This window comes from Cydia pomonella, chromosome 15 (assembly GCF_033807575.1).
Source record: "Cydia pomonella isolate Wapato2018A chromosome 15, ilCydPomo1, whole genome shotgun sequence".
Lineage (NCBI taxonomy): Eukaryota > Metazoa > Arthropoda > Insecta > Lepidoptera > Tortricidae > Cydia > Cydia pomonella.
In genome coordinates this window covers 6,990,869-7,011,673 of record NC_084717.1, presented here as the reverse complement: position 1 = coordinate 7,011,673, position 20,805 = coordinate 6,990,869, and the positions used below count along the sequence as shown (strand labels likewise).

General features: G+C 35.3%; 2 protein-coding genes across 2 annotated transcripts in view; both read right to left on the bottom strand.

Annotated features, from left to right (window-relative positions):
* The window catches only part of LOC133525690 (semaphorin-2A), a 458,429-nt gene that overhangs the window by 400,605 nt on the left and 37,019 nt on the right, over window positions 1-20,805 (bottom strand). The gene's annotated exons all lie outside the window — the stretch shown is intronic.
* Window positions 496-2,814, bottom strand: LOC133525673 (meso-2,3-butanediol dehydrogenase-like). Its single transcript, XM_061862009.1, has one exon. It carries the CDS (start codon window positions 2,760-2,762, stop codon window positions 1,998-2,000), a length of 765 nt encoding a protein of 254 aa, XP_061717993.1. The 5' UTR covers window positions 2,763-2,814; the 3' UTR covers window positions 496-1,997.

Genomic DNA, 20,805 nt, shown 5'->3' with positions numbered 1-20,805 from the left:
ATAGATATTAATTAACAAATGTTTAAATATAGTTTTTTTTCTCTCTTTTACCAACTATATTCTAATGGAATACAACACATAATTCATTTATATCGTATAGAAATACTATAAGGAATATAAGGAGTTCTTTCTTTTCTTTTAGCGTTTATTTCACTGAAACCAAACAGACCACAAACACGATAAAAAATCAGGTCAACTAAATGCAAAAAACAGTGGAATCGTACAAGGAAGCCGTCAAGCTAATCGACAATAATTAGCCAAGTGCTGATCCAAGATTGATGGCAGAGAGTCGAAGGTCTGTCTGTGATGAATTGCCTATATAAGGTCATCGGGGTATTTGCCTATCGCGACAATGCTGGCGGCCTAGATTTTTTTCGTTAAGTTGAAGAATGAGGCTTAGAAAGCGTAGCAAGCATGCGAACATTAAAAAATAACCAGCTTAATTATCAATAACTTGCTTGATTTCTTGGTGAATATGTAAAAAAAAACATCATGTACTTTTGTCTATTTATTGTTTAGGGACTTCAACAGTTACATGATTATGCCAACCCCATCGTGCCTTATTCTAGTATTCTTACATGTCTTTAATATGTAATATGTCTTACTCAAAAATCTATAGTATGTAAACAATATTAAATTTTTATTCATAAAATGTCTACTAACGTCAAACATTTATACCTATTTAGGAATATACCTGATACACAAACATGCGTCGTTTCACTCTTTCTTTGTATACAAAATATACGAGAAACTAGGTAACAAAAATATGGCCCAAAACGTGAAATTGAAACGTGGGTACGTGTTTTATTAAAGTGATACATCGTGATACAACACGAGTTATCGCGGCGCTCGTTCCTGCAGCCCGTGTTACTCCTCATTTGCGTCCACCGACACCGTACGTTTAGCTTTACGTACCACCTCCGTCCGCCACACGAAATTAAAACTAACGGCACCAGCAACACGGACTAAATTATCAAGGCAGTGTTAGTTGTTGGCCTATTTATGTTGGGCTTTATTTCCTGCCTTACACGCGTTCATTCTTGTAAGGTTCTTACCGTCTAGCTTTTGCAGAGAATAGTATTTATGTCTGAAGTTGTGTCCTAAGTTTGTTCGGAGCTAATTCACTAAACCTCTACCTGTGTGTTGGGCATAGTAATTATAATTAATGCACTCCGAGTTGTACTGCTGTGTTCTGTCTGGCTTTTGTATATACTATATTTTTTATTATTATTTTTGTTTGCTAACTACTTAATTTCTTAAGGTTTAGTTTTAAAGTTTCTTTCGAATAGCTTTGTGATCCTATCCGAATTTACGTACATTTTTGATGAAATTTCCATTTTGTTTCCACTAAAAAAATTACATAGTTTTTATAAAAAAAAGTATAGAATGTGATTAAAACCTGGCCGTACCTATAGATTTAGAATATATTATGCTGAAGCGATCTACATGAAAATCAAAGTGATTAGTTAAGATTTAATTAGTGGAAACTGTTGTTAGTGCTAGTTTAGTGCAGAAATGGAAATTTTATCAAAAATGTACGTACATACGTTCGATTAGGATCGCAAAGCTATTCTTCCCTCTTTACTCTTAGTTTACACAAGTGGTGTTTGCCTAGCTGTGCAATAAGCTTAAGATACCTATCGATTCTACCTATACCTAACAATGTATCACTGTAACCACTGTTGGCAGACCTTTTAATTAAAATAAATGAATAAAATTATTAAAAAATAGCAGTAGATTAACGCTCGATACGTAGGATTTTATTTTATTTTCATATAACGATACTTGATATAAATTTACATACATAATTTTATAATAATTGTGACAAACTCAAAATTTTATAATATATTTTACCGTAAACAGATTATAAATTATTAACAATATTTGAAAATTATATTTTAAATGTTAATATCACTCAGATGAACTAAAACAGTTCCACATTTTTACCTGTAAGAATAGTTTAAATGAATATATAAAAATTATCACGAAACCAGCTATCACATTAGTGTTTCACCATTATCTATTACGTAAACTGTGCCGGTGATGCTGCGCGCGCGATCGCTGGCTAGATACAAAATCAGGTCAGCCACCTCCCCTGGCTCTGCCATTTTACCTAGCGGGTAGCTCTTATCACGAGTCGCGTACAGTTGTTCCACTTCTTCTTTGCTGAATCCGGCGTTCTGTGCAAACGAAGTCCTCGTACCTCCAGGATTCACAGAACATACTCTAACTCCATCACGGGCAAGCTCCAAAGCCACACACCTCGTCAGCTGATCAAGAGCAGCTTTTGAAATGCAGTAAGGCAAATAATCAGCATCTTTGATAGGCTTGAAAGCAGCAACGCTCGACACGTTCACAATACAGCCTTTGGACTTCACTAGATGAGGTGTAGCAAGACTGGTCAATAAATATACCGATCTGACGTTCACAGCCATGACGGTGTCATAAGGCTCGACTCCATCACGAATGCTGCCGCGCATTCCTACTGCAGCATTATTCACCAGCACGTCAATTTTCTCAAACGTTTCAATAGTCTTTGTCACTATATTTTTGACATCGTCATCGCTGCTTAATTCCGCTCGAATAATCAACGGTTTGATTCCATTTTCGGATTCGCATTTTGCCGCTACGTCGTTGAGTAGTTGCTCGTTTCTTGCCACGAGGACGAGGGTGGCAGATTGTTTGGCGAACAGGAAGGCGGCAGCTGCACCGATGCCGGAGCTCGCGCCAGTAATCACGACGACCTTATTCTTGAAGTCCATCGTCGGGGACGGCGCAATGCAGACTGATCGAGCTCCGAATGTTTATGTATAAACAAACTGTGACCTCGAAAGCTGCCTGTCGAACGCAGTGAAGTGTAACTGATTAGATAAACGTGTTGATAGTTTTTATGCTATTCGTTAATGATGTTGTTATGAGATAACCAATAATTGGGTACTAAATTAGAAAACTTATTACAGTATTATTCCCTAGGTTTGCTTCTTTCAATCAAGGACATCTAATTAGGTATGCATTAAAATCGAGTAATTATTTTTATGTCTCATCATCAAGTTTGAGATTAGAAAGATAGCTTAATGAGATATTCGGATATTCTTAATCTCAAATTGTTAATTAGTTTTTTTTTAGTAAATCCGCATATGTATTTTATATCAAACGTGCCATCTCACTTGGTTCCTCATATAATGAGGATGTGGAAAGGTGATCCAAATTAATCTCCATAATGGAAGTTCAAGGGAGAATTAGAATAGGTAAAGGCCAGTGTAATGATATTAAAATCAAATTGACATGACATTTTAAGTTTCAAATACGTACGTCTCATATTCACTGTTTACCTGAGCTACATTTTGTTTAATAAAGGAAAATGAAGACTGATTATTTAAATCTGAAATATTTGATTTCCGCAATGACAGCGTGCGAAATATCATTTAGTGTGCAAATAATATGACATGTTTATTTTATTTACTTTACAATTACAATTTTAACGAGGACATACATTAATATAGAATTACTTCCATTATATTAAAATGGATTTCGATTTATTCAACAATGATTACATGTCCTCTATATTGCTTTAATTTACTTAATTAATGCTAGATCGTGGCATGCAGCCCATGTGGCCTATTTTGTAAAAACCGGTTAAGAGCACGTCGAGCCATGTTCAGTATAAGGTTCCGTAGTTACTCGTCCGTCACAATAGGCTGCCTTGAACGGGGGCTATTAGTAAGTATTATGCACATAATAAGCAAAAAGGAGTACCTTCGCAGCGTTTGGTACGTCTTTTAATAAGGAGGGCAGACTTTTTGCATTAACTCAAAAATGGCTTAACTGATCTTGTTTGCTTTAGTTTTAATTGAATGTCTTCATCAAGCTCTCCTTTAAGATATTTTCGTGATCGTGGAGATATACTTTTTTCTTTCAATGAAATCGACAAATAAAATAAAAAATGGTCCAAATATCAAATGATATTTCGTACATAAAATCCGAAAACCTTATTTGTACGACCCGGGGTTTGAAGCCGCGACCTCCGGATTTGTGCGACTTTCACGCTCTTACCGCTAGACTAGCACCGGCGCTTTGAACACTTGAGGCATGTGAGACAAGTTTATCTTTACATATCTTTTTGGGTGGTAGGGTAACTACATTGTTTACACGATTTTTTTTAATTTTGCAAGATTAAGTCTAAATACTGATGCAGTATTAACGCCTATGTTGTTGAAATCTCACTTAATTCATTTATGTCGGACCACTTCTGATCACGTCTCCGATGTCGCCCTGTATATCTATGCGACATTGTAGCTTTCTAGCACTAACGATCACAAAGCAAAGCCTCGGATGGACATGACCGACCGACATGGTTAAACTACAATGGTTCCTAGTTGTCTACGGAACCCTAAAAAGGGATAAAATAGCTGACTAACCATAAATTCTTCATTCGAAGTGAATTGTGTCAGATATATACCACCATTGTTAACATATTTAAGTAAAAAGCCATGGTCTGTCTACATATTAATAAGTAAAAAATAACGATTTATTACATTAATTCGATAACGTCCATTAAACTCGATATACCTAACCTCTAACGCATTCTTTTTCGCAAAAATAAAGTGTTATGTTTTAGTAGTCTTTGATGTATATGTTTAGTTAAATAAATAACTATGACGTGATGTCATGGCAACGTTATATATTCTTTTTTTTTCAATGTTACAGCTTATGTAAAACAAAGCAGAAACACAACCGGCAAAGACAAAAAAATAAAATATTTCTATACACTTCCTTATCGAAATAAGAGTGACGTTGAAAACAACAAATATCCGTTGTCTTTGTGGTTCAATAAGCAATAAGATAAGCTCCCTCAAACAATACTTATCAGTCCACCCGCATTCGAAATATGTATTTTAAAACACATTATCCATTCAGGATTCGGCTAAACCATTCGCCCCGAGTCCCGACTTAGTATCGAGGGTAAAATGTAACGTCGGTCCGAGTCATGCCATTTACATGAATGATTATTCAGGCATAGTTACATCCCGGGTGCGAACGCATGCGAATATGCACTTTGACACTAGGACAATAAGGTTAGTTTTCAATTTTGATGGCTCTAAGACCATTTCAAAGTTTATCTGGGCCCGCATGGCGGTACCGTTCGTAGTGCCAGCCTATGTTAACACGCGTTGGTCCACATGGCAAACAGAAATCGAATTTTAGGTAGCGCGTGTTCGGTGAGTGACGGTTTCAAACCAAATTTGCTTTTTGAAAGATGGGTTACAACACGCGATTGACCTAACAAAGCAAACAGCAGCGTTATTGCGAAATGGTTGTGCCTATTGTCGGTCTCTTTGATAATTGTGCATACATAATTACAGGCTCAAAATACTTATTAAAAAAAAACAACATTATTTCAATCATTTTTGAGCTATATTGAGTTTGTTTCACGCGTGCCGAAATATTTATCAAAACGTGTCAAAACTTGTGGACAAAATGCAACTTTCTCATCAGTTTCTGAATCATAAAGAGAGCCTTTACGAGCTGGTGTGTTGAAATAGGTAGTAGTTTGGGTCACAAGGGAGAAAAATAACATTTATGGCGTGGGTGTACCTGAGTGAAGTGAGGGATTAAAGTGTTGAGAGAAAGGGAATGACCGCTTCTCCAGACAAACATATATAGTCCCAATTTCCCTCTGTTTTTTCATTATTTTAAGAATTTGGAGCGGATAACAAACTCCGTACAAAACTTAAATGTTCCTAACTCTTACAATAATTACAAATTTGAAAAAAAAAATGGGAATAATTTTGCTACCAATCGGGGGGCATGGCAGTGCCCCCGCCAAGTCAAGCAAAAAAGCGGCGCGGCCGTACCATCCTTTTCTCGAAGCAGTTCAGGCCATTTCCGATCTTCCTTTGATTTCGTTTTCGATAAAATTAGAAGCCTTAAGTTTTAGTCACCAGGCAGGCATTGTATAAACCCACTATATTTCAAATTTCATTATATTTGAACCAGTAGTTTAAGAATTATAACTAGTCATAGTTTCTTAATTTTGTCACTCACTGACTAACCAATCATCAAAACTCTAAGGCTCTTCTAGCAGACATAGAATCTTCAAATTTAGAATACATTAGCGTTTAGAGTATAGATGAAGGGAGAACTCAAGTATTATGTAATTTCGGTCCAGTTTTCTAGATACATCAAATAAATAACTTTGTAATCCCATATATTTAGGCACTGGCTCTCAGTGCATGAAAACGGGAACAAAAAATAGTAATAATTTATTATTTTACTTGTTTTACTTTTATTTTAGTTTTAAGCAATTCTCTTTTGTGTGATATAGGTGTACTAAGGTACGTGATGCCTGAAAATAAAACTTTATTTATTTTATTTTTATTTTTATAAATATGTATAGGATTACAAAGTTACATTTGCAGTAAATGAATCAGTGTACCTGTTTATGAATAATATAATGAAATTCAAGAAGTATAAGGTACCCGAAAAGAAGAAAGTAGGACTATCTACAATAATAAATGAGATGCCATCAAAAACATAACTTGTAAAAGAACCAAGTTTCGCAAGTCAGTTCTTCTACCGTAAAAAGTAGTACCGGAAATTTATAATTTAATTGAAAAAATTATCCCTACTTAAGGTACCTTCTGTCTTAAGTGATTACGTAATTAGCTAACCTAACAACATCTATGTTTTAAATAAACAGAATGACTTGGTTATCGTATGAAAACACAATGTATCTCACAAGTAATACATAAATATTATATTGTATTAGATTGTTTACTCACTACTTTTTACGGTAGAAGAACTGAGTTGCGAGACTTGTTTTTTTTTTACAGGTTATGTTTTTGATGGTATAAGTATGTTTCAAAGTTAATTTAAGCTAAAAACAATAGTATGCACGTAATCGATTTTAAAGAAATGGTAATACTCGTAATAGTTAATATTTTATACTGGCAATAAAATACCCCAGAACAAAAAAGTGTCACTTTTTTCCCTCCTAATAGGGAACAAAACTGCCACTTCAGTCCCTCTTAACAGGGACGAAAAAGCCCTATTCCGAATAGGTGGTATGAAATTGTTATATTTGTCTCATGGGAGGAAAAGTAGGACATTGCGTGCCGCGTGTAAAATTGTCCTACGATTCCTCCAGTGGTGCGCATATTATTTTTTCTGCTCGACGGAGGCGGAAAGCGGCAACTTCGTTTAGCGCAGCGGGAGCAAAGTTGACGTTTTCTGCCCGGAGGGCAGAAAAATATATTGCCCTAGTCTGATTGACATACTTATAGTAATATATATATGGTAATTTGACTACTGAAATACACAAATTAAAATAATTTGCTTTGTTTCCTAGTTGTATAAAATGCCTATTTATCATTTTGCGGGTATTTACATATAGATAATAAGGGATATTTTAATTAATTCTCAAGTGCCTCACACATTGTTTATATAAATATTTAGGCGCTCTAGACTTGATTAAACTTACCTAACAAACTTAAAGTGCTTAATTATAATCAAAATTAGCTTTTTAATTAAACTGCGCCACGCAGAGCGAGGAAACGGTTTAAGGTAGAATTAAAAGTAATGTTGGCGTCCGGATTACCCAATATTTGTGTTTAAAATGTTCTGTTTACTATAGTTTCGTACTTCCTTCAATATTGTTATTAATTATGTCAATTGTATGACTATATCAGGAGTAGATTAGGTACCTTTGTTTGATTAAAGCTCTGAATTTTAACGTTTTGATAGGTATTGATTTAATACACAAAAAAATTCAACTCAATCGAGCTCATTTATTGGTGCAAGAGTGACGCACAGATTAATATCATTAAAATAAAAATTGTTAACGGTCCCCAGCAAGCTCGGTTCTCCATACAAACTTAGTTACGCTCTCATTTTAAAACGACTAGCTAGATTGCTCTGAAATTTTGTACTTACAAAAGGATAAGATAAGGTATATCTATTTCTGTGATTAGTTTATGTAGCTTCAGATACCATAGCTAAATAAATACAGAATATAAATATTTACTACAAAAATTGTTTTGGCTCTATTTTGTTTGTTTAATAAAGTGGAGCTATATAAACTAATTACAGGACTAGATATACCTCATGTCACTATATGTGCAACGTTTCATTACAATTCAACACGTAGCTTTAAAATTAGAACGAAACTCCGTTTGTATGGGAAGGTGAAATTCGGACGAGCTTGCCGGGGACTCTTGAGTCCAAAAGCAGGGGCTTTATTGAAGGTAACCGGAAAACTCCTAGGAGGACAGTACAGAATTGTTTTTTTTTTTAAAGCTTGATTGATGACAATTGACAAATTCTCAATCATTCGATTTTACAACTCACCAAATGTGTGTTAAGTTTCCTTTGTTTCATTAAGTATGTTTTACCTGTAACAAATTAAAATAAATTTTATTAATTAAGACTTTTTAAAACTACATGCCAAAAAAATGCTTGCGCTATTTTTCTACAAGTATACTTAAATCATTTACTAAAACTTATTCATTTAAAAAATGACATTCGCATATCCCTAAAATTAGCAAGAAAACGCTAAAATCTACATTTGATTCATAAACAAAATCGCGAAGTTATACAGGCACAGCGGGCTCTCAGCGGGTGGGACATTCGCAAGTTAGGACTTCATCATAAATCTTCCGAATGGATCACTCCTCGAGGTGCACCCATTCTTTACTCGTCGTGTTAGCTTTATTATTGACGCTTATATATATCTACACTTGTGACCCGTTTCTGCTTATCTGAAGGATATGCGACCGCCGTGACGCTTGGTGCTTACGACCTGATTCGAACTTTAAGATACGTCAAACATTTGCTAAAGATACGATATGGATTAGATATGTGTGTGCAAAGTGAAGTTTCACCAAACAAAAACATCACTTTTGATACTGACATGGATATGCATATCTATATCGTATCTTTAGGAGATTTATGACGTATCTTAAAGTTCGAATTGGGCCATTAGTTATAGTTTACTCTATTTGTATTACTTTCATTTGAAAATGTACTTAAGGCATATTTTGCTTAAAACTACTACGACAATATAGGTAATCTATAACAACATTGCTGCTTATGCAAAACTTTGTATATACTATTTTAATAGTATGTAGTGTATGTGACTGATACATAATTAAAGAAATTAAAATACGATAGTGGGTTTATGTAATGAACTAAATGCGTTTCATAATAGGATAACACGAGTGATGTGCTGAGGAATCGCATGTTACAACCAGCATTACGGTATCGTTGCCCTATCGCGGATATCAGGGGGCCTAGTCAAGATGACAATCGTTTACAGAAAACGAAACGAAACACGATCATTAATTTTTAATTAATTCGATAAATTATTTTACGTTTATCTCAGCGATTCGTTAACTGCAAACGATCGTCATCTTGGGTAGGCCCCCAAGTAGCGTCTCCGAAATATGATCGCTCGCTTATTTTATTATAAGTACACTAATTGATTCGATATCCAGTAACAGGCGAGATTTGCCAATAATGTTTCCAATTAAAATTTCATTTCGAATCAAACGCCAACTCGACTGATATTAAAATATTAATCTATTTCCTTTGTTATTTATAGATTTTCGAAATTTGAATGTCGTTTCCAAATTGTATTCGATGTTATTACGAGTATTAGGACAACGCAACAGCAACATTTTCACTGATAGTAAGTGGGTTTTAACAAAATATTTTATCTTTTTGATAGACGTAATTTATGCATCATAGGGGGTTTACAATATGTGTTAATATAATTTATTTTAAAAATTCCTCAAGTATTAGAAGGTTCTAAACTCAAAATCAATACCATTCCTTTTGGATCCCAGGAGGGTAATGAAAAATGCAAATAGCTAAACGCTTTGCTAATCACTTAACAAATTTGTTACCCAATTTCAAAGTGTTAACGTACACAATCAAAGTTGCAGTAAAGACAAGCTGCAAATTAGTGCCAGCCCTTAGGATTTGCATATTTAAATGAGGCTTAAAAGTCTTGGGAACCGCAGCTGTGGCAGAAATCAATCAGTAAGCCTTTGGCTGCTGCACGAGGCGGATGTCTGTGTTGGGGATTTGCATAAAATATTATTGAAATCTTATATTAACTTTACTCAAGCTATGAATGTTTAAACATTGTAATTGTGTAATTTAACGGCCTTCTAGCCTAGTCGGTAGTGACCTTGCCTACGAAGCAGGAGGCCCCGGGTTCAAATCCTGGTAAGGGCATTTGTGTGTTCATCTCAGATATTTGTTCCTGAGTTATGGATGTTTTTTATGTATATAAGTATTTATCTATACCTTTTGTATATATTGTCGTCTAGTACCCACAACACAAGCTTAATTGAGCTTACCGTGGGGCTAGGTCGATTTAATATAGTAAAAATTTTCTGTTTTTTTTTTTTTTTGTTTTGAGTGAATTCGTATAATGTTTAACTGAAAATGACCACATCAAGTTAGTACCTACCTATATGAAAAGAAAGTAGGCTTATAAAATGTAGGCTCTCTGTTTGGCCCAAGGGTTAACTGGTAGAGAATGCCTTCTGGCATTAAGTTCGCCTTTTTCTCTCCTCCTCTCCTTTACCGTATAATAGTTTAAATAAATACAGATTATAGTGCCAAAGTTTTTTTTGTTGCTAAAACATATGTCACACTGCAGTGTACAGTGCTCTGTAAGTAATACTAAGTAAGTAGCAGATAAAACCAGCTAGGGTAAATGTACCCTATTCAAATCGCAAAAGTGGCTTCGATGGACTGAAAGTCCACCTAACATTAAGTATGCATTTGCCCAGTGAGACCTTTTAAATTTTACCTGCAGTTTACTGCTGGATATGTAGCATCAAGGGATTTTCCCAGAATCTACATTCGGAATTCGATTTGACGTTAAACATTTTGCATTTTGCAAAGGAACATATACACGATACGTCAGTATCAAAAGTAGGACTCGGAGCGGCTTCCGCACCGGTGGCGGGAAATCTTTGCGGAAATCTGACACAGTTAGCTTAAAACAGTAAGTCAAGTGGGCATGCTTTCTTTTCTTACTTGTTCTAAGCATTATGGGATGAATCAGCAACCACAGTGAGCACATGCAATACATGCAATAATAAATCCAAAATATAAGGTAGTAAGAATCTGTTTTTTTTTTGACAGGAACTCGTTACGTAACCTCCAACGAGTCTATCAGACACTAATCATGGCTCAAAAATATGTTAATACTTAAGGTCTGATATCAGCAACACTTTTTATTGACAATTATTAAATCACTTCCATATAACAAGGCTTACAAATTCTTACTAACAACACTGTGAATAGGTGAATAGAGTAAAAAATTGTCAGACTAAATTGATCCTAAATTGTCTAAGTTGAGTTACTGTCTAAAGATGTATGTACTGTGACGGAAATCTCAGCACCCGATAACATTGAGGAACTTTTTGTGTTTATCTGTTTTGCGGCGTATTAGGATGGAATAGTCGATAGAGCGACGCCAAGCGCCTAACATCTTTTTGACACAGCTCTCACGAGATAAATTCAAATAATAGCTTTTTGCCAAAATTTTCATTTATGGTACAAGCTTTTGTAACTGACTGTACTTTTATTTTTACAGGTAACTAATCTTTATCGCGATTATTCTAACAACTGCAAACATATTTTTTGCGTTGTTTTCCTGTCACCTCCTGTCTCCATCATCAGATCAGCTCCATGTCATCATAATATTGCATTATTATCCGATTTACATATGTATGGAAAATTTCAGCTCAATTGGAAATCGGGATCCAACATTTGACTACTAAGTAACAAACATGCATACTAACAGGGCAAGTTAAATAAAAGCTTTAATTTTGTATCGGCTATTTTAGTAAAGAGTACCGTTATAAATACTGTAAGAGATATTTGTATTTATTTCAAAAGCTCCATGGTAAATTGAAAAAATGTTTGTACCTTGATTACTGTCAACCCTTTGCCCACGAAACACAATATTATGTCCAGTAAGTCGATGTAAGTACCATATTCATCATGCGAAAGCAAAGCAAGCGGTACAGTACGAGTCCATCCATCAAGCTCGGGCCCTATGACAAGAGGGCTTACTCTTCATGAATATTTACAACCCTGTTTATGCCTCAAACCGAGTTCGAAAAAATATGTCTTAATACGATTCGCTTTTTAACTTCGCGAGCTAAAATATTAATAGCTTCCGAGAAACACCCATTTGTTTACAGACTAATAAAATAAATGGGCCGTGGCTTCAGTTATGTCTTTTTCGAAATCTCGTTCAGATTTTCTCTCTCGAACATTGGAAATACAATGTGAACTCGTAATTCCAACAATGTGTAGGCCAGTGCAGTGAAGAAGAAAATACCAATTTAAAAATCTGTATGCCAATAAAATTAATTAAGTAATCATATTTTTAGCCAAATGGTAATTTAAAAAGCTTGTATGTATTAGTCTAGTTTCATATATTTAGTTTTTGTCCGAACCGGATAGTATAAACTCAAACTCACCTAGAGGAAATTCAATAACTTTGACATTCGAGAACAAATATACCCCCGTCACGACTAAAGGGCAGTCTCACACTTTCTGAGAGCTGTCAATATGTTTACCAAAAATTCTTTGACAAAAGACGGCCTTTGTTACTGGGCCCTTTTTGTTTTGCCCAACTTCTTTGATCAATCATGACAAATTGTGTTTTGTTTTAAGAGTGCCCGTAATGTTGTCTGACAGTTGTGGACTAAAATTTTGCTTTTTGGAGACGAACAAGAAGTTTAAATTAGTAGATGGATCATCATTCGGGAGAAAAAGTGATGTCGTCTTATCCGATTTACTTTACAGGCATCTGATTATTTTCATAGTTTTATGTTTGAAACATAATAATTTGTTACAATCTCCTTAGAAAATAGAACTCGATCAACTGGTATCCAATCGCAAACAGGTAACCAATTAGAAAGGTAATAATCCCTAACTATTATGTACATCCATTTTAGAACTATGTCCATAAATGCAACGCAATTAAGTAACGTAGCCTAACAAAGCGAATGCACAATTGAAATTTAGTTAGGCATTGTTCGTTAAATGAACTGTGAAACCATATTGCCAATTACAACAATGTTTGACCTCTTTATTGTTTACTGTAAACAGATTATTTCATTTCCCGTGTCCTTGAAGTTAAACCATATTTTACCGCGCCTCAAGAAAGCGAACGCCTTAGAGGCCGGGAAAATATGGTACGCAATAAAAATGTCAAGTCAAGTCATCAGAACGGAAAGCCTGAGGCGTTTTGTCGCCAGATGCGGCACTGAATCAATGAAAAACTGTTTTCTTGCGTGCCCCACATAGGCGATATATCAGGACGCGCTGCCCGATCCTTCTCGAAGGTAGAAAAACTTTGCGAGAACGTAATAATAGCTTTTGTTATGTTTGTTGACGGGACAAATGCTGATCCGTGCACCTGCTTGCCGTGACGGGGAATACGGGTATTTTGTTGTGAATTTATCTTTCCGGCACTAAATCAAACTCCGGGCCTGCAATTTCGACTATATTACGCTTTTGTAATGTCGCACCGTTACTCACTCTGATGGAAATCGATGAAAACATCGAGTACGATTCGGAGCTACAAAGGCGTGCCGCTACGCAAACAGAAAACCGTTAATGTAATCTACTGTTCAGTACTGATTGTTTATTTAGGTTCACATATACAGTCTTACTTTAGTCATTTTTACAGAGAATTTCGTTGAGACTAAGTAAAAAAAATCAAAGAGGCCAGTCTCAGAAAGCATATTAAAATTATACACATAAAATATGAATATGAATGAAATGAATAATATATTTTTGTATATAATTCTAATTTGTTACACTTAATTTTATTTCAGTTATTTTTTTTTTCAATAATATTGAAAAATATTTATTGACAATAACAATATACATAATGGATATATACAGATGATTACTATAACTAGCTTATATCTAAAATAGGCCCTTGAGGCATTGTACCAAGGATGCTGGCGGCATTTCCTCGTTGTATCGCAATACTGATACGTTGTGCGAGGAAGCCGCCAGCTCTTCGGTCACCAGTTACGTCAACCAGACGTTTCGCGATTTCTCCAAAAAACTTGTGCGCGCTGGGACCCCATGGACCGAGAGTTTCAACGCCAAATGGTACAAAATGGTACTCTCTACCGAGGCTCTTATATTTATTACGTTTCAAAATTTCGGCGCTTTCCGCCGCTGCGCCCGCTTTTACATTAGTCCGTTGGAGGTGGGACGGTGCCAGTGTGTCTACGCAGGTAGCATCCCACACTAACATCCGTCCCAAGCTCCAAGGAACCAAGGACACCCCATCAGGCCTCTTGCCATCATCCCTGATAATGCCAGTTGGCTCAAGAAGAGCAGGCACAGTTAATAAGGTATGGAAATTTAGTTCTGCAATAAATGTTTATTTAATTTAAAGGCCTATAATACAATACAAATATTATCTATGGCATATTAAAAAATAAATAAATATTATAGGACATTATTACACAAATTGACTAAGTCCTACAGTAAATTCAATAAGGCTTGTGTTGAGGGTACTTAGACAACGATATATACGAGTATAATATATAAATATGTATAAATACTTAAATACATAGAAAACACCCATGACTCAGGAACAAATACCCGTGCTCATCACACGAATAAATGCCCTTACCAGGATTTGAACCCGGGACCGTCGGCTTCATAGGCAGGGTTACTACCCACTAGGCCAGACAGGTCAGGTACTAATTACAAAAGAAATAAAGTCCGGGAGACTTGACCAGGTGGGAGACTTGAACCATTATATATAGAAAAGTGTCAAAATAAATAATAATAAATTGATCACTTCAACGTATCACTATTGCGATATAACGAGGAAATGCCGCATCTTTGGTACAACGCCTCAAAGGCGTCCATTATGTATATTGTTATTGTAAATAAAGAAATTTTAAATAGTATTTTTTTATGCATTTGTCATGTCCACATATATATGGTTAGATGATATTTGAGTGCTGATAAAATAAATAATTTGATTTAGGCACTTTTTTTAATCAAATGGTTCAAGTCTCCCACCAGGTCAAGTCTCCCGGGGTTCCGGGTTCCCCCAACATACAAATTAAGCAAAAAAATTAAACCATGGTGGACTGTAGACAACAGGCGAACAAATGAAGTGCAAGTGTTTTGCGCCTAGATATAGTCACACCTAAGCAGACCCCACATCAACACAAGGAAACGACTGACTTCCTATCGACTGCCATGTTACACACAATATTTTAAAGAGGCGTTGTACAGAACAATGAGTTCAGAACAGTTTTCATGTCGGAAGTAGCATTACACTGAACATTAGCCGGGCCGATAAGGCGCCGACACAAATTGGAGCCAGCACGCGACCGCTGCCATCGCATTAGCCCAGCGATCATGACTTTATGAACCCAATTTTTGTGATTGGGCAATGTGCGGAGACGTTAACGAATTTACTAAATCTGATACGAGTATCATAACTTACTGACTACCAGTGATGCAAAAATATCAGTTATTTTCATCGAAACTTGATAAAATGCTCAGTTGTTCTGACTACGGCAAGTCAGAGGAAAAAGATGACCCGTCGCCACTGCTGACTATTAGATACGATCCAATGTGCATCAAGAAACGAACAGATGTAAACTCACACCGCGGAAATATATTTATAACAAAACCATAACATACTTAAAATTGTAATGCCGCGATGCCGCTCCTAGGATCATGTGATCTCGAGACGTAAGTCCAAAATTCCTTGCTAACTACGCTACAAATTGATAGGTACACAATACAAACGTTAAATAACGTTTATAAACTACTGAAACATGACCCCGAAGTCAGAAGCACTAGGTCAATACGACTTGAATGGGATGATAGATAGATAAAACGATGCTTGACACCATTGCAGAAGTGGGGTATAAATTCCCGGAACGACAAATGCATCGCGAGCTGCAATTTATGCTTTTCTGCGGCCGTTTGGTATAAATGATCCCGTATCATAAATATCACAAGTAAATTCTGTATCGGAGTTCCAAAAACTAGTTTATTTTGTAATTGGTTTGTTGTTCGGCAATGTGTATTAAATACATAAACTCACAACATCAGATATCTTGTCTCGGGTAGTGAGAACAGAATCATATTTAGAAGCGTCCAATACGATACCAACTTGTTTCCAAAATTTAAATTGCTTCCAAGCTTGTTGAAAGCATACTCCCTGAAATTTAAATGAATCTGCGGACGTAAATACATCATCGCCGTAACAAATAGAATGTTATTTCAGCAAACTACAAATGATACTTATTTAAGCTTAATCGTTGCAAATATGTTCAATAGCCTCAACAAAAATCCATAAAACTCGCCAATTGGTAGCCCAAAATGCATGTTTTGGAGCTGAAAGTGTGCCAGTTATACCGGCGACAGGTCCTCTAACATCTGTTCGCGTGTTTCCGTTGCGTTGCTTATCGCCTAGTGGTGAATCGAATTCTCATGCAGCCAGAAAAATTCTGCCTCCAGATCTGTAAAAACTACCCGTAATTGGGGAGCGCTCTTATACTGGTTTTCTTAAGGAATAAAGTAGGTCTCGCTCGGCAAGCGAACATATTGAAATCCCTGTGGTCCCCCGAGAATCCCCAGAAACGCCTCGGGCTCATTCGCTCCGCGTTTATCTGTAAGCAATCAAACAAACGCCGAGATAATGACATTACAAGTTACACCAGTTTTCCATTTATCTTTGCGAGTGTTTATACATGTAAGATTTCAAACAAGTTTATGTGTTATTTTAACACTCGCATTTTCCACAAGGTAAGCACTGTGAGAAAAGTAGCATACCTACATTTCTCGAATAACCTCGTAATTTCCTTGTAGATATACACCTATGTAGGAATTTGAGTGGTGAATATGAAGTTTCACTTGAATATAGGTACTAATTTAAATAACCAGCTTGGGGCTATGATAATTATTATATATGAGGGTTTGAGATTATGTCTTTTAATTGGATAACTTTGCTAAGCTGTATCGTCACTTTTGAAGTAGACGTCTAATAGCTTTTTAATTTTACGTCCAGACCTTCAATGTTAAAATAAGTTTTTGTCAAAAAAAAACATTTTTAGCACAAGCTTTTATCGCTGACTGTACTTTTCTTTCCACAAGTAACTAATACTCATCGAGACTTCTAACAACCCCAAACACAATTAGTTTGCGTTATCCTATCACAGAGTCCCCATGGCCACCTCTAGTCTCCATCATCAGATCAGCTCCATGTCATCATAATATTGCATTGTCATTTGATTTACGTATGCATGCAAAATTTCAACTCAATCGAAAGGGAAGTGGGTCAAAATTAGCTTCCAAAATTTGACCCACACTAACTTACATTAATATTATACATACTAACAGGACAGGTTAAATAAAAGCTTGTAAAAAAAAGACATAGTTATTTGAACTTTTGGAAAAGTAAATATAAACAAGTTTTAAGTGAGTCAGTAATTACTTCAAGGCAACAATTGTATAGTAAGGAATATTCAAAGAGGCTATTAAATTTGAAGTTAAAATACAAATAATTATACGTTGTTATAACCAAAAGTATTAGATTGGATGTATAATACTGTTTAATAATTCATAATTGGTAAATCTCTAAATTATGAAAATAATGTTTGCAATCATTTATTAATAAATGTCAGCTTATTATTTACAGCTACAAGTACAACATAACTTTATTAAAAGTAAATGTCCAGTCCACCTCGAATAAAGTGGCTTGTAGAGTATCTAACGTTAAAGTTGAAGACTTTAAAATTTTACGACTATTTACCCTCTTATGACGTGAGGGTGCGAAAGAGAGATAAGGAGGCATCCGCGCCATAAAGGGGTTAAAAAAGTAACACAAAGACTGGTTTTATGGAGTTCGCAAGTCATAATATGACATTTGAATACAAATTAGTGGAATATTTCTTGCGCGCATGATGGCTTGAAATCGTTACGCCGAATTTTTTCATGATTATTGAAACAATAGGTTATTTTAGAATGTAGCTTGTGATAGGAACATTAATTTGATATTACAACATGCAATTGTTGTGTATAGGCATGCATGCCCCCCATGGGTTGTTTTTATAATACTGGTATTAACATAAAATATTATATGAGCAGAAAAAAAGATTATGTATACACCGTGTTTTTATTGAATTGCGTTAACTCCGGGGTTTCGGTAAGTACGTTTAAGGAAACTAAATGGCATAGTTAATTTAAAAAAACAAAATGTTTTTTTTTTTTTTACTATTTTTTTTTTATAAAAAGTAACTAAATGTTGCATATAGCGTTGTTGTAACACGGGTATTACATTTAACTCAACCAAACAATTGAAAACTGTGATATATCAATGTCATTTCTAACATCGATCGTCCGAGATAGTACGTACGTTTAGTAGCAAATGTATGAACTCGCACTAAACACTAATCAATAAGTAAACAGGCCCTAAGGCAAGTGTACATGCTCGTAAGGGCCTTATAATATAAAAATTTATGATTGATTATCCCCAAAATGGAGTTAGTTAGAATATCGGTATCTTTGAGAAAGTTACTTAATTTAAGCTCAGGAATGCACCCTCGAAATTAACGCAAATCAAAAAAAACACGGTGTATAAAATGAAGTGGTCTTTTCTGGGACTTTTTTCGTGAGGGCTATCAAATAAGGTCATCCTAAAACATCATCTTTTTGTTTTTTTTTCTTGTACAATATTTTTAGGGCTATATTATATTGGCGATGATAAAGATAAAGATAAGATAAGATAAAGATACAGATTTATAAACTTTCACGATTTTTACACATTATTAACTAACACAAACGGGAAACACGTCGGAGGTAAATTTAAAACTTAATACGCGATTAAGTCCCGTTTGTGTTAGTTAATAAAGATAGTTTATGATGATGAGGCTTGAATTGAGGATTTTCTTTCAGTATTCCCCGTTAAAGGCTAACTAGCTATCAATTTTGTTATTTTCATACTTAATCTACGTATAAAACATTGCGTGCACCACGTTTTTTTTTTAAAAAAATTGCGAGGAAAAGTACAATCTCACTCTTTGCCTGCTACAAAAAATCCTCCAAACAAAGTTTTTGCCACAAAGTGAGACCTACTACGTGCTACGACCTACCGCTACGAAACAGACTCAAGTGCAGACAATATCCAAACATAATATATTTGAACACAATCTTAACACAAATCCTTCTCAAATAAACGATTACATGCCTAAGTGTATATATCAAACAGAGATTCTCATCATCCTATACAAACTATGCAGCATTTCAAATCGAGCATGATTATGCTTGCACAGCCCGTCTTGTCTGTGACGCACGTTGTCATAATAGTAATGTGGACTCAGCCTTCTGCCTCTCAGTCGCAACTTAGAGAAATTCGGCAGACGATAACATTGTACGGCTATGCATCTCACAGTGATAAATAGCACCGCGCATGTGTACTTATATATTTATTTTTTACTACTCATATAGTGTGACTCATTTCTAATTACTTCTCTGACAATCCCATGCTCAATATGGACGGCAGCCGTCCACTATAATTAATATACTTACTGTAATAATTACTTTCCTCAAAAACCTTATTGTGTTGGCATAAGGCTTATTATCTTCGTAGTTCGTCGCGCAATAAAAGACGGATACCATTAGAGCACCAGCTCCGATGTCACGTCGTGGAATCCGATCAATAGCTTAACATTTTTGTTCCTAAGGCGCTTTTGGGTGATATTGGAGCATTTTTCGTATCCTATGAGGTAAATTAGGCTCATCTTCGATTATTACAGTCACAGAGTTATTGATAGTAAAACGAGGCTAGGACTAGCAAGAACTTGCATGAAATTTACGTTACATTGCCGACTAAAGCAATTAGACACCGCAATGTAATGAAAATTGCATGCAAGTTCTTGCTAGTCTGGAATCTAGACCACGCTTAGGAGTAAGGTCTAAGAAAAAACTTGTCTTCTAATTTGACATCTGAACCAGGGCATTGTACTACAATATATGTATTGTGGTCACTGAATTGTAAAACGTAAATTTTTGACAACCAGAGTTACCGTATGTTGTACGAACTACGAAGCCGTACAGTAACAGCGCCAACTACATCAAATTTGAGGGACCTATTTATCTATGACTTTACACATCTTACACATTATACAACACACAACACAGTTTAATATACTGAAATAGCTGATTGAACAAGTTTCCGGTAGTAGTTTTATAAAAATATAACATAATTATTCGGAATTGCCCCAAAGCACCTCAGCGACAATTCGGTAAATATCACATCTATTACAGCCGATATTAGTTTCCTTGACTGCTATAATAAAATCGTTTACAATGTCAATATATAAGTTTCTGTTTATCTAGGACTGATTGCTTGAAATATCGATAATATTCCTTTGTTTCTGATAAATAGCAGTTATAATGTGTCTGAAACGATATTTCTCGACTTTCGTATACTTGGATTTTATATGTACATAAAGCTAATAAAACGTTCGTTTGGAGTAATATTTAGATGATGAATATTATTTCTCCAAGAAATCAAAATCAATTTGATTTGATCTTCAATAACATTAATTGTACGGTACAATAAATGTAATAACAATTATAATTGTTATTTAATTTTATCTCCTTGGATTTCACGGGCCTATAAATCCCGGTCTTTTGGGAAGCTTGCGTGGGGCTATAGATCCAGCACGTAGAGGCCCCTTGGAGAGCTTTTTATTATTATTATTAAAATCTGTCTTT